The following is a 13,576-nucleotide window of genomic DNA, read 5'->3' as shown; positions in this document are numbered from 1 at the left end:
AGACCCTCGTAGGTATTTATCCCAACAGTCAGTGTGGTTTATGCAGTGCTTTTCTTTGGCAGTACCCTCGTGTTGCTGACTTCCTCAAAGTGATCTGTGGAATGAGGTGAGAAGATCAATCATATAGCTTAGATAATAATAAAAACAAAATATGTATAAATGTTGAGATTGTTCTTCTTTTCAGATCTATTCCAGATCTATGGAAGCATCACCGCAGTGTCGAGGTACTGATTAACTCTTGGCAATGACTAAGCTGTGACTCAGTTAAACAGTCATGCATGCAGGAACACTAGCTTCTCTATTTTGGGGAATACATCCAAGAGACGATCGCAGAGTAGAGAAGGTGCGACATAGATGTGCTGCTGTGCCCTGTGGTTGGACCAGCCTTTAACGTCAACCACTGTGCCAAGCTTTTGAGTACGACACACACACCTCACTGACATTCAGTTGTGTCTGAATGTACGGTCAAAGTCAATCGGCTTTGATCAATATGTGTTGAAATGTACGCATAAATAGAATGATGTCATATTTTGTGCCTCTGCCAGATGCTCTGTCTTTCACCATGCTCTACAGTCTGCTCAACTTTCCCGCTGGTGTTGTTCCCATCGCCATGGTGAGAGCAGAGGACGAGGCAAATCTCAAGCACAAACAGGTGAGAAAGATGCTGGACCAAAAAGCAGACAGGTAAGAATGAAGTAAGAAGCTTAACTTAACTTACCCTGACAGAACAAACAAAGTGTGTGTGTGTGTGTGTGTGTGTGTGTGTGTGTGTGTGTGTGTGTGTGTGTGTGTGTGTGTGTGTGTGTGTGTGTGTGTGTGTGTGTGTGCGTGTAGGCTGTGGCTGGAAGTGAGGGCTTGCCTGTAGGTGTGCAGTGTGTGGCTCTGCCCTGGCAGGATGAGCTCTGCCTGCGTTTCATGAAGGAGGTGGAACAGCCGGTGAAGCAGAAGAGGAGATAAAGGACAGAGAAGGAGCTGATAAAAGAGCATGAAACATGTTATTGCATTGTATTCTTACTGGATCAGCTTTGACACCTAGAAGCACACAGAACAACATGCCAGTTTGACCTTTTTAATCTCTCTAATCAATCTCAGTTTTAATAAATGGATATAGTCTTTTTTACTTTTGAGCATGGTAGGTATTTCAACTAAAACCATCTGGATAGGTCGCTAGTTTATCACAGGGCAAACACACAGAGACAGACTACTCAGTCACACTCTCACTCACACCTGCAGGCTATTTAGAGTTTCCAATTCACCTGAGCTGCATGACTTTGGGTGTGGAAGGAAACCCGAGCACCCAGAGTTTTACCTAACAATAAATATGGCAAAGATTTAAGGTGGAATCTAATCTAGTTGGCCTTAGATCAGTCTACTTTCCTCATACTGAGTGTAAATAGTATGTGATTTTTTATAAGCTCATGTTGTGGTTTGTCAAGACTTCAATATTTCCCCCAGTGTAGTATGAAAATTCTGAATGTAAATCTTCATTCCCACATGATTCCAAAGCAGGTACATTGTGTTACATCTCTGCTGGCTGCTTTACTCGGTAACCTTCAAGTACTTCTGATATGAGCTTTCAAAATTAAAGCCCCATAAACGTTTACTGTACAGTACAGTGCTGGACTGTTATGACTCCATAAAAAAGATAGCGAGATTATTTTACATTTTACTTTGCAAGTCAATCAACAAATTCCATGTGATTCTGAAATGGAATTTCAAAATGAAGGCCCCTCATACTGGGATATACAGTATTTGTGACAGCGCTATAAAAACGCGTGACGTTCTTTTAGGCGTTCAGTAGAGGCTTTTATTTTGAAATTTGAGCGGTTTGTCCGTCATATAAACGAGGGGCGTAGCGTTGAATAACAAGCAGGCGCTCCGTCTCTCTAATATACCATTATACATGCAGCGCTCAGCTCCGGTGCCACCATCGCCCACTTTCAAACTCTGACGGGCCCAACAATCACTCTTAACACTATTTCTTCCTGTCAGCTCACTTGCCGGCATTAGTTTTTCCTGCAGCGCACAGACCGGAAAGATGGAACTCGTGCAACGCGTTGCGAGGGAAACAGATCCGAGGGTCTGGACGCTGACGACCGCCGCATGCGGACTTGGAGGTCTGGTCCTGGTGGTCCAGAGGATCCGCTGCCACTGGAATGCCAAGAGAAAGATCGAGAGAGCCAAAGAGCGGAGAGCGGAGAGCCTGCAGCGGGCAGAGCAGGCAGTGAGCCGATACAAGGACGCGGTGAGATAAGATAAGATAGTGTATTTAAGTCATTTTGCATGCAACTGACAGCAATCACACATAATTGAAATTTGTGTTGCACCCCCTACATATCACACACACAAACACATGCACTACAGAGGGAGTGCAGGGCAGCTATTTTTCGGCGCCCGTGGAGCAGTTGGGGGTTCGGTGCCTTGCTCATGTGCACCTCGGCAGTGCTCTGGAGGCAAACTGGCAACTCACTAGCTACCAGTCTGCTTACTTGGTCCACACGGGGGACTTGAACCGGCGACCCTCCGGTTCCCTGCTGTCCGGCCCAGCGGACTGAGCTACTGCCGCCTTAACAGAAACAAACACCTAAAAGGCAGAGTCTTTAGAGCTCTGTTAGGTTTCACCTATAGGCCTGTTTAAAGAGCTCTCTAATGTCTAACTGTGCTAAGTACAAGGATTCTTTTAGTGATGAGTGTTTTTCAGTTTATTTATCTATACATATAGTTAAAGAGAGACAGGAATATGCAGCTTTGGAAAAGAGACTGTCGACATAACAAAGGGTGCAAGGCACCGAACCCTCAATTGCTCCCACCTCTGCGAAGGGTGGTAATGTAATGTAAGTCGCTTTGGATAAAAGCGTCTGCCAAATGATCGTAATGTAATGTAATGTGTTGAAAAACTGGATTGGCACTGAACACACCTTTGAGAAGCAGAGAAGTCAGGAGTTCCTCATAGCTGTTCTTAACCGTGTCATGTCTAGGTGTCAAACAGGGTGACAATTAACAATGTGGTTCTGTGTGTGTGTGTGTCTCTCTCTCTCCCCCTCTCTCTGTGTGTTCTAGAATCCCAATATGGACTCTTCTCTCATCTTGTCTCTCTCCCTGTCTGAGCTGACTGAGCAGCTGCAGGAAGGCTCACTGATTCCTGAGGATGTGTTTCATTCCTATATGGAAAAGGTAAATCTACAATTGCATGTCAGATATAAACATTGCTGCTGTTATTGTTTTGTATGTGCCATCACTTACTAGTTTAAGTTGATCCAGATTGTCAAAGGCTCCCTGTAATAGTCACAAAGGTGTGCTTATGACCATATATGGTCATCATCGTGATAACTCAAAGGTTAATGTGTAAGGTACTTTTCATGTTTCTTTAAGTGTGATCATGAGTATCTTTGCTTATTTCCCTTAGGCCTTGCATGTAAACAAATCCCTGAACTGCTGCACTGGAGCTTTGATGGAGAGTTTGGACCAGTTGGAAACTATTGGCTCCAGCAAAGATGGTCTACTGTATGGAGTTCCTGTCAGCATCAAGGACAACTTTGGATACAAGGTTATTTCTGGTTGTACGTTATAGTGCTGCAATGTTTATTGCGACGGTTGATGAATAACTTTTTATTGAATACAACATAACCATTGTACACACAACATAACAACAAAGAGGTTAGGAAATCACTTCCATACCATCTAAAATATGTCAGAGTTGATTGATCTCATTCCACCTTGACTAACACTGAACTCTTCCATATTGACTAGAATCATGACTCATCATGTGGATTGATCAAGCACCTGGAGCAGCCTGCTGAGAAAGACTGTGTGATTGTTGAAGTGCTAAAAAGACAAGGAGCCATTCCCTTTGTGAAAACCAACATACCCCAAGGCTTGATGAGGTAAAGAATTTCATTTCATTTCATTTCTGTCTTGGCAGAGGTGTGATTATTATATCTAATTATATATTAGCATTTTACGATTTTGATGCCATGAACAAATTGTGTCTTATCTTGTCTTATCTTACCTTATCTCCAGTTATGATTGCAGCAACCCCATCTACGGTCAGTCTGTGAACCCCCACAACCCCCAGAAGACCCCCGGAGGCTCTTCTGGAGGGGAGGGGGGGCTGATTGGGGCAGGAGGCTCCATACTTGGTATAGGCACTGATATTGGGGGCAGCATCCGCATTCCTTCCTCCTTCTGTGGCATCTGTGGTCTCAAGGCCACAGGCGGGAGGCTCAGGTATGTTAGACATGTGCTACACAGATCATTCAGATGGCACTGGAGAAGGTTTTTGCTGGACTATAATATGAGTGAGATGCATTCCTTTGTTTCACCCAGCTCACGAGGTATAGCGTCCGGATTACCAGGACAAAAGTCAGGTAAGGGGAAGTACAAATACATGAGTCCTTGTTTCTTATTGTTTGAGCATTTAGCAAGTTGTGGTTTATTGTTGATCTGTTGTGTTACCCCAGTGTGCGCATCTGCAGGGCCCATGGCTCAGGATGTGGACAGCCTGGCTCTGTGTATGCAGGCGCTGCTCTGTGACCACATGTTCTCCCTGGACCCCACTGTTCCACCTCTACCTTTCAACATGGAGGTGTGTTGTCTACCACAGGAGTCACATCATTTATTAATACTATTATTATTGTTTTTAACTTTTTCAAATTTCAAAAGCACACAAGGAAGACACGTGTGATATTTGATTTGATTTCTACTCAAATATTGCAGCTCAATCTCCTGCCTGGAGTGAAAACCTTCTTTTGCTTGCTTGTTTTGTTTTCTTCAGATATACCAGAGCTCTGAGCCGCTCAGGATCGGTTATTATGTGAATGACGACTACACAGAACCGTCTCCAAGCGTGGCTCGGGCCATCACAGAGGTCAAAGCTCTGTTAGAGAGAGCGGGACACACTGTAAGAGGCAGCTACACACAATAATACACACTAAGTGATATACATGTACACAACACACCACTTAATACAGATGCATTGTGTTATTTTATGGTGCAGTTGGTGCCTTACTGTCCACCAAGGGTCAGCCAGGTCATCAATGCTTTAGCTGTAAAGGGCACCTTAGCTGATGGATGTTCCACCCTGCTGGACAACCTGTGAGTTGACGTCCCCTTTAATTCAATCGTATTGATAATAGTTAGATAATGGTGTGGTGTTCTGGTGTCAGTGTCTAGTGTCCTTGAAGAAGTGACTCCATTGTTTTAAAGTGATCCCCAACTGGTGCTGTTGTAGGAAAGGAGGCCCTGTAGATTCCACCTTGGCCGCGCAGGTTTTCTTTTACCGTCCATGTAACATGGTGAAGAAAATCCTCTCCCTCCTCATCAGGCCTCTGGTGAGCTTCCTTTATTCTCCCCTAAACTGAACAACTAAGTGCAAACACACTGAAAATAAAGCTGTTTGTGCACGTAGAAAATTTTACTTTAAAAATAAGTCGTATTTTTTGGCAGTTTCCTCGTATTGCCGACACCCTTGACGCTCTCCGTGGAGTTGGGTGAGTAAAGTCTCTACCTGATCTCACATTGCATGATGCCGACAAGCATCAGACTGCTGATCTGGTTCCTCCCGTGTTTTTAGATCCATTCCAAATCTGTGGAAGCTTCACACCATCATTGAGGTACTGAAACACTCTTTTATGCAGAGATGCAGCAGTGAATTATTCATGTATGATTTGGAATTTGAAGGAGGAATTGAGATCTTTTCTTTAAAATAAAATAGGACTACATGCATGAGGCAATAGCAGAGTGGAGAAGATGCAACATTGACGTGCTGCTGTGCCCCATGATTGGACCTGCCTACAACTTTGACTACTGTGGCAAACTTACCAGTTCAGTGCACTCATCAGTTGTTTTTAATGAGCCATAATGTATGACTAGACTATAATGCATCTAATGTCCGTCTTACACAATAACTACATCAAAAATGAACAATGCTTATGTTGTATTAAGCACGATTCTTTTCTATTTTTTCTCAGGTGCTGTCTCTCTGACTTTGATCTACAATCTCCTCAATTTTCCCGCTGGTGTTGTTACTGTATCCACGGTGACAGCGGAGGATGAGGAGAAGCTCCGGCACTATAAGGGGAATTATCAAGACCCCTGGGACAAGCTCTTCAAACAGGTAAAGATGTGTGCCAGTGAAAGAGAATTTATGATCAAATTCAACACAATAATCCTTTGCTAATTACTCTTTTGTGAAACTAGTGATTTTATTGTATGACCACTGTGAGTTATGAATACACCATGCTTATGTAAGGACTTGAATATGACAGAAAAGAGAAGTTGGAGTCTGCAGTTGCTGCAGGCTTTAAGTTGTTATTTCTCCCCAGTGTGAGTAATACGTAATCGTAAAGACATGAGGAAATTAATTCATCTATTTACTCCATAATCATACATTTTACAAATAGTATTGCACGTCAGTATCCAGTAGGGGGCAGTGTAGACCCTGAGAATGCTGAGTGAAATATTGACTGACTGACTGACTGGCTTTTAAAGAAGCAGAATCTCTTCTTACATGTAAATATCAATTAGTACATGATTAATATACAAATATAATATTTTTGATCGTGTGTGTGTGTAGGCTGTGGCTGGAGGCGAGGGCTTGCCTGTAGGTGTGCAGTGTGTGGCTCTGCCCTGGCAGGATGAGCTCTGCCTGCGTTTCATGAAGGAGGTGGAACAGCTGGTGAAGCAGAAGAGGAGATAAAGGAGACGGAGAAGAGAGCTCATAGAGGAGCATCACACATGTCACTGTGTCACTGGATTGTATCTTTACTGGATATGCTCTGACTGCTCCGTTGCCTTGTTAATCTGTCTAATCAATCTCAAATCACAGAAACACCACCAACAAATTGCCTTGAAAGTAAAATGCTATGTTTAGGATTTGCTGAGAATTGTCCTGTCTAGATGTTTGCCTTAACTCAGTCCATGTAATCACAGAATCTGTTATAGTACTTTGTGAAGGCCATGCTTATTTTGATCTGTAAATGTATCCATATTCATCTATCAAGGTTGTGTTTTCATTGTTGGGGAGGAAGTTTGATTCTCTTTTTGTTGACAGCTCAGACTTGTTCCGTGATTCAGTTTCCTATAAGATAGTTATGAAATAGAAGCCATTACAAACTGATACTTGATTGAAAATACAATCACAATAATCAACAGTCATTGTCACATGAATGATGTTTTTCGGTGTAATAACTCTCAGATAGCCACTTAGTGACTTATTCATTGATTTAAACAGGATGTTTCACTTTTGTTTTCTATTGTTAATGTGTTTTCATTTGTAACTTACTGACAAAATGCAAGATCTGATGCATAAACTGTTACAGGGTCCTAATAGGGAAGAGTGTTCATTGATAGTTCATTTAAAATGTCATTGTTTCAGTTCAAAACTGATTCTGGATTCTGTTAATAATTGTTCTTTAAACTCATTTAACTCACTCGTTTTGGGGTCTTTAATTTTGAAAATTCTGAAATTCCACGTCAGAATAACTTGAGATTGATAACAGATATATCAGCAGAAAGGCGCCACCCTCTCTCACTTTCAAACTCTGACGGGCCCAACAATCACACTGCTCTTCTTGCTGTCAGCTCACTTCAGCCCGCATCACTTTTTCTGCACAGACCGGAAAGATGGAACTCGTGAAACGCGTTGCGAAGGAAATAGATCCGAGGATTTGGACGCTGACGACGGCCGCATGCGGACTTGGAGGTCTGGTCCTGGTGGTCCAGAGGATCCGCTGCCACTGGAATGCCAAGAGAAAGATCGAGAGAGCCAAAGAGCGGAGAGCGGAGAGCCTGCAGCGGGCAGAGCAGGCAGTGAGCCGCTACAAGGACGCGGTGAGGCGGAGGAGCGGCTGCTGCTCACTTTAGAGCTCTGTTATGTTTCACCTATAGGCCTGTTTAAAGAGCTCTCTAATGTCTAACTGTGCTAAGAACAAGGACTTTTTTTTAGTGATGAGTGTTATAAATGAGTGTTAATATAGGTTTTGCAGACGCGCTTAGAAATTAAGAATTGAATTAGAATGCACTTGAGTGAAAGTTCGGTTTCTGGTGTAGCGATTAACTGTTTTGTTTTTTACTAAATGACAAAATGAGCAGAGCGACATGAATGCAGGCTCCAAAAGTCAGTGTCAAGGGGCAGAGAATGAAGGGTTAATTACGGTCTGGGGAAGTTTTCAAATGCTTAATAACTTTTTGTAAAGCTTAATGTGATGTCATGGAACTAAATTAAGTGCAACGTAAGACAAGAAAAATACATTTCTTTATACATATGGTTACATAGAAGAGTATACAGTGCAATATGAAGAGAGAGTGCAGGTTTAAACACGCTCAACATGACAGCTTACCATGTAAGGGCTTTTGCAAACGAGGTGCATGTTGAAAAACTTGATTGGTGACTTACATCAGTCAGGAGGTCTACATACCTGTTCTCTCCCTGTCATGCCAAGCCAACATGTCCATGGTATGGATATTTAAAATCTGCGTGTGTGTGTGTGTGTGTGTGTGTGTGTGTGTGTGTGTGTGTGTGTGTGTGTGTGTGTGTGTGTGTGTGTTCTAGAGTCCCAATATGGACTCCTCTCTCATCTTGTCTCTCTCCCTGTCTGAGCTGACTGAGCAGCTGCATGAAGGCTCACTGAGTCCTGAGGATGTGTTTCATTCCTATATGGAAAAGGTAAGACTAAAAAATACAAATTCATGTTCAAGGAAAGTTCATCTAAGGCAACTGGCCTTTGAAGACGTCCCTCTTCAGTGTTGGGGATGAAAGGAATGATTTATGATTTTTGATCTATGCTTATTTCCCTTAGGCCTTGCATGTAAACAAAGCACTGAACTGCTGCACTGGAGCTTTGATGGAGAGTTTGGACCAGTTGGAAACTATCGGCTCCAGCAAAGATGGTCTACTGTATGGAGTTCCTGTCAGCATCAAGGACAACTTTGGATACAAGGTTATTTCTGGTTATGCAATGTTTATTTGGACAGTTGATGAATAACCTAAAGGCTTTTATCAAATGGAACATTACCATTGTACACACACTATAACACCAAATGTGTCAGAGTTGATTGATTTCATTCCACCTTGACTAACACTGAACTCTTCCATATTGACTAGAATCATGACTCTTCATGTGGATTGATCAAGCACCTGGAGCAGCCTGCTGAAAAGGACTGTGTGATTGTTGAAGTGCTAAAAAGACAAGGAGCCATTCCCTTTGTGAAAACCAACATACCCCAAGGCTTGATGAAGTATTGATGAAGAATTTGATTTAATTTAATTTGACAGGGTAGGAGGACTGGCCAGGAAAATGTGTGATTCTCTTATCTTATCTTATCTCCAGTTATGATTGCAGCAACCCCATCTACGGTCAGTCTGTGAATCCCCACAACCTCCAGAAGACCACAGGAGGTTCCTCTGGAGGGGAGGGGGGGCTGATTGGAGGAGGAGGCTCCATACTTGGTATAGGCACTGATATTGGGGGCAGCATCCGCATTCCTTCCTCCTTCTGTGGCATCTGTGGTCTCAAGGCCACAGGCGGGAGGCTCAGGTATGTTAGAGATCTTGATGTGCTACACAAATCATTCAGATGCCATTGGAGCAGGTTTTTGCTGGACTATAATATGAGTGAGATGCATTCCTTTGTTTCACCCAGCTCACGAGGTATAGCGTCCGGATTACCAGGACAAAAGTCATGTAAGAAGAAATGAAAATACATGAGTCCTTGTTCAGCGTGTTTGAGTGTTTTGCATGTTGTGGTTTATTGTTGATCTGTTGTGTTTCCCCAGTGTGCGCATCTGCAGGGCCCATGGCTCAGGATGTGGACAGCCTGGCTCTGTGTATGCAGGCGCTGCTCTGTGACCACATGTTCTCCCTGGACCCCACTGTTCCACCTCTACCTTTCAACATGAAGGTGTGTTGTCTACCACAGGAGTCACATCACTTCTCTGAATTATTTTTAATTTGACTTCACTTTTTCACATTTCAAAAGCACAGAAGAAAGACACATTCTACAACAGCAATCTACAAGAGATCTCAAAATAGATTTATAGACCGAAAGCTTGCCGTTTATTGCAATGCTGTTCCTTTATAAGTCAAACATTTCAAGTACATTTCACTGATATCAAACCCACACACTCTGCACATGTAGACACACGGAGGCAAGGGGAAATGCAATTTCTTTCTCTTCTCTTGCCAAGGATATTGAGACCGTTTTATTGTAAAGGCCTTTTACTATATTTGTTGATTGCTGATTTCACAAATTCCTTTATGGTGATGAACACATAAATCACACATTTACGCCTTCGATGCCTGTTAATACATGTGAAAACATTCAGGCTGTTCTGGCGTCATAAACAGTTTGTGAAGTTTTAGCACTGGTTTCACGGTATGCATGGGTGTGGTTGAGGCACTTTCTTCCTCTGCTGTTAAGAGCTGGAGTCTGTCTAACTGGGCTGGGCTGAGTCAATGAGTTTGTTGTTGTGGGCATGTAACTCACTTTGAGACATTGTATCTGATATTGAATTTGATTAGATCTCTATTCAAATATTGTTGCCTGAAGTGAAAACCTTTTTGTTTTTTCTTTTTCTTTGTTTTCTTCAGATATACCAGAGCTCTGAGCCTCTCAGGATCGGCTATTATTTGAACGACGACTGCACAGAACCGTCTCCAAGCATGGCTCGGGCCATCACAGAGGTCAAAGCTCTGCTAGAGAGAGCGGGACACACTGTGAGAGGCAGCAACACACAATAATACACACTCAGTGACATACATGTACACAACACACCACTAAATACAGATGCATTGTGTCCTTTTGTGATGCAGTTGGTGCCTTACTGTCCACCAAGGGTCGGCCAGGTCATCAATGGTTTAGCTAAAAGCCTCTTTCCTGATGGAGGTTCCCCCCTGCTGGACAACCTGTGAGTTGAGGCCTCAATTGATTCAACCATTGCAATCCTATTGATAATCATCTTATCATAAAACTACTGAAACGAATGGCAGTGTACTTGAAGAAGTGACTCCATTGTTTTGAAGAGGTTTGCTGCTGTTGCTGTTTTAGGAAAGGAGGCCCTGTGGACCAGAACGTGGCCTCGCAGGTTTTCTTTTACCGTCTATCTAACACTATGAAGAAAATCCTCTCCCTCATCATCAGGCCTCTGGTGAGCTTCTTCTATAAACTACGTGCAAATACATGAAATATACACCTGCTGCTGACCGCATGTATGGATGTGCCATCCTGGAGGAACCAGACTCCCTGTGCAACCTGATTGGGCTGCAGGTACGGTCTCATGTTACCAGTACTGACAAAGACACAAGCGGAACACAAAACTAGAGAATCAGTCGGGAAGGAGGAGAGAGTAGCTGTTATCTATATTTTTGAGCAGTGTAGTTGTTTGTGTACACAGGGTAGAGAAACATGTACTTAACATCTTACGCTAAACTTTTCTTTGGCAGTTTCCTCGTATGGCAGACACCTTCAACGCTCTCTGTGGAGTCAGGTGAGTAATGTCTCTATCTGATCTCATGTTGCATGATGAAGACAAATGCATCTGACTGCTGATCTGGTTCCTCTCTTGTTTTTAGATCCATTCCAAATCTGTGGAAGATTCACACCAGCCTTGAGGTACTGAAACTCTTTTATTTGCAGAGATCCAGCAGTGATTTATTCCTGTATGATTTGAATACAAGCAGGAATTCATCTGCTTTTTGCTTTTTAAAATAAATTAGGACTACATACATGAGGCAATAGCAGAGTGGAGAAGATGCAACATTGACGTGCTGCTGTGCCCCGTGATCGGCCCTGCCTACAACCTCCACTACTGTGGCAAAGTTTCCAGTTCAGTGCACTATATTGCACAATATTTGAAAAAGACCCTATATAAAGTAAACATAGTTATTGTAATGTGATGATTTAATCATACACTATGTTCAAACGAGCTCTATATTGTGTTTCCTCAGGTGTTCTCTCTTTTACCACCATCTACAATGTCCTTAATTTTCCTGCTGGTGTTGTTACTGTTTCCACGGTGACAGCTGAGGATGAGGAGAAACTAAAGCACTATAAGGGGAATTATCAAGACCCCTGGGACAAGCTCTTCAAAGAGGTAAGAGACGTGTCACAGTGTATATACTACAAAATAAAACAGGAAACCAAAGGTTTACTTCAAACAAAGGTATTTTGTCTTAATGCATGTGTATGCAACGTGTAGTGCACTTTAATGTCCAGTAGGTGGAAGCAGCTGACTAAACTGTGGCGACTGTGTGTGTGTGTGTGTGTGTGTGTGTGTGTGTGTTTGTGTGTGTGTGTGTGTGTGTGTGTGTGTGTGTGTGTGTGTGTGTGTGTGTGTGCGCGCGTGTGCGCGTGTGCGCGTGTGCGTGTGTGCAGGCTGTGACTGGAGGTGAGGGCTTGCCTGTAGGTGTGCAGTGTGTGGCTCTGCCCTGGCAGGATGAGCTCTGCCTGCGTTTCATGAAGGAGGTGGAACAGCTGGTGAAGCAGAAGAGGAGATAAAGTACGGAGAAGGAGTTGATGGAAGAGCAGCAACACAGAAACGTCTCCCTCTGCTCAAAAGTTTGTTTTCATCCGTGTCTCTTCGAGGATAGACGTTAGGGACCAAATGTTTGTGCTGAATAAGTGTTTGTGGGTGTGGAGGAGGAGTTTTCAATGGTTGAAGTAGATGAGATGTGGTTTGTATCAGTTACATTTCAAAAACTATTTTGCAACTACTACATTAAACGATTACTATAATTTCTAATATATTATTATATATATTGTGAGAATAAGTCAAATGTTGCACCGGCCTGTTTGGTGACCTAATTTAGGTTCAACCAGTGCATGACAGTATTTTTCCTGTGTTAAACATTTAAGATCAATAACCTTTTGCCGATTGCCTCCACAGTCACATTATAGGCCTTGGGGCCAAGAAGCTGATAATTAAATTTTCACAATTTAATACTAGCTATTCAAATAAAGTCACATTCAAATCAGACATTTTTGAAAGGTTTTCAACTCCAGTTAGGCACAGATATGAACAGATATAGCATACAATATATTTTGAGAAACAATTGAATATATAACAGATCATAAATATGCAGTAGTTCATCTAAAACTACAATAACACTGAATGATAACTGTGTACATAAATGGTTCAGTGAAGGCTTTTTGTTTGTTTCATCTGTAGGTGTGAAAGCATATCTGGTGTCTTATCATCTCAGGCACAGTGATAATATTTGACCCAATGTAGCATGAACAGCTACTGCATTCCATGGGAGAATTGAATTTACTTTACCATTAGGCAAAGAGTCGACGCAACCACACATGAAAAATATGGAAAATTAGGATTGTCTCCGTGTCCCAGTGTTCTATAATATAACCACTAATAAATCAAATCAAATCAAATCCCTGCTGCTCCTATTTTACCACCATAAAACCTTACATTTCTGCACGTTTGCATCATCAATCCATCATGATTTTGACCTTTAACGACATCATCACATCAAACAAACACAGAGATGCGACCCGGCTGAGTGGGTTTGTGAGAAAATCACCGCACATCTGATGACTGAAGTTTCTAAAGTGCGGCGCATCGCAGC

General features: G+C 42.6%; 2 protein-coding genes and 1 long non-coding RNA gene across 3 annotated transcripts; all 3 read left to right on the top strand.

The window, feature by feature from the left end:
- Window positions 1-238: 238 nt before the first annotated feature.
- LOC143002977 (uncharacterized) lies at window positions 239-1,192 on the top strand. The gene is made up of 3 exons (XR_012963828.1): window positions 239-417; window positions 546-652; window positions 835-1,192. It is a non-coding gene; the product is annotated as an uncharacterized LOC143002977 (long non-coding RNA).
- A 684-nt stretch (window positions 1,193-1,876) lies between these two features.
- On the top strand, window positions 1,877-7,424 carry LOC143002611 (vitamin D3 hydroxylase-associated protein-like). Its single transcript, XM_076152793.1, has 15 exons — window positions 1,877-2,245; window positions 3,061-3,174; window positions 3,407-3,547; window positions 3,751-3,884; window positions 4,021-4,227; window positions 4,327-4,367; window positions 4,461-4,585; window positions 4,775-4,900; window positions 4,997-5,094; window positions 5,231-5,330; window positions 5,446-5,489; window positions 5,573-5,612; window positions 5,714-5,822; window positions 5,970-6,115; window positions 6,575-7,424. The coding sequence occupies exons 1-15, from the start codon at window positions 2,039-2,041 to the stop codon at window positions 6,695-6,697; spliced, it is 1,755 nt and encodes a 584-aa protein (XP_076008908.1). The 5' UTR covers window positions 1,877-2,038; the 3' UTR covers window positions 6,698-7,424.
- Window positions 7,425-7,564: 140 nt separating this feature from the next.
- LOC143002928 (vitamin D3 hydroxylase-associated protein-like) lies at window positions 7,565-13,354 on the top strand. The gene is made up of 15 exons (XM_076153338.1): window positions 7,565-7,830; window positions 8,552-8,665; window positions 8,799-8,939; window positions 9,104-9,237; window positions 9,330-9,536; window positions 9,642-9,682; window positions 9,775-9,899; window positions 10,589-10,714; window positions 10,811-10,905; window positions 11,046-11,145; window positions 11,441-11,484; window positions 11,570-11,609; window positions 11,714-11,822; window positions 11,945-12,090; window positions 12,372-13,354. Exons 1-15 carry the CDS (start codon window positions 7,624-7,626, stop codon window positions 12,492-12,494), a joined length of 1,752 nt encoding a protein of 583 aa, XP_076009453.1. The 5' UTR covers window positions 7,565-7,623; the 3' UTR covers window positions 12,495-13,354.
- The last annotated feature ends 222 nt before the right edge of the window (window positions 13,355-13,576 follow it).

Source organism: Genypterus blacodes, unplaced genomic scaffold, assembly GCF_046128005.1.
Source record: "Genypterus blacodes isolate CSIRO-AG114 ecotype Tasmania unplaced genomic scaffold, CSIRO-AGI_Gbla_v1 ptg000058l_1, whole genome shotgun sequence".
In the NCBI taxonomy this organism is placed as follows: Eukaryota; Metazoa; Chordata; class Actinopteri; order Ophidiiformes; family Ophidiidae; genus Genypterus; species Genypterus blacodes.
This window is presented reverse-complemented; position numbering and strand designations above follow the sequence as displayed.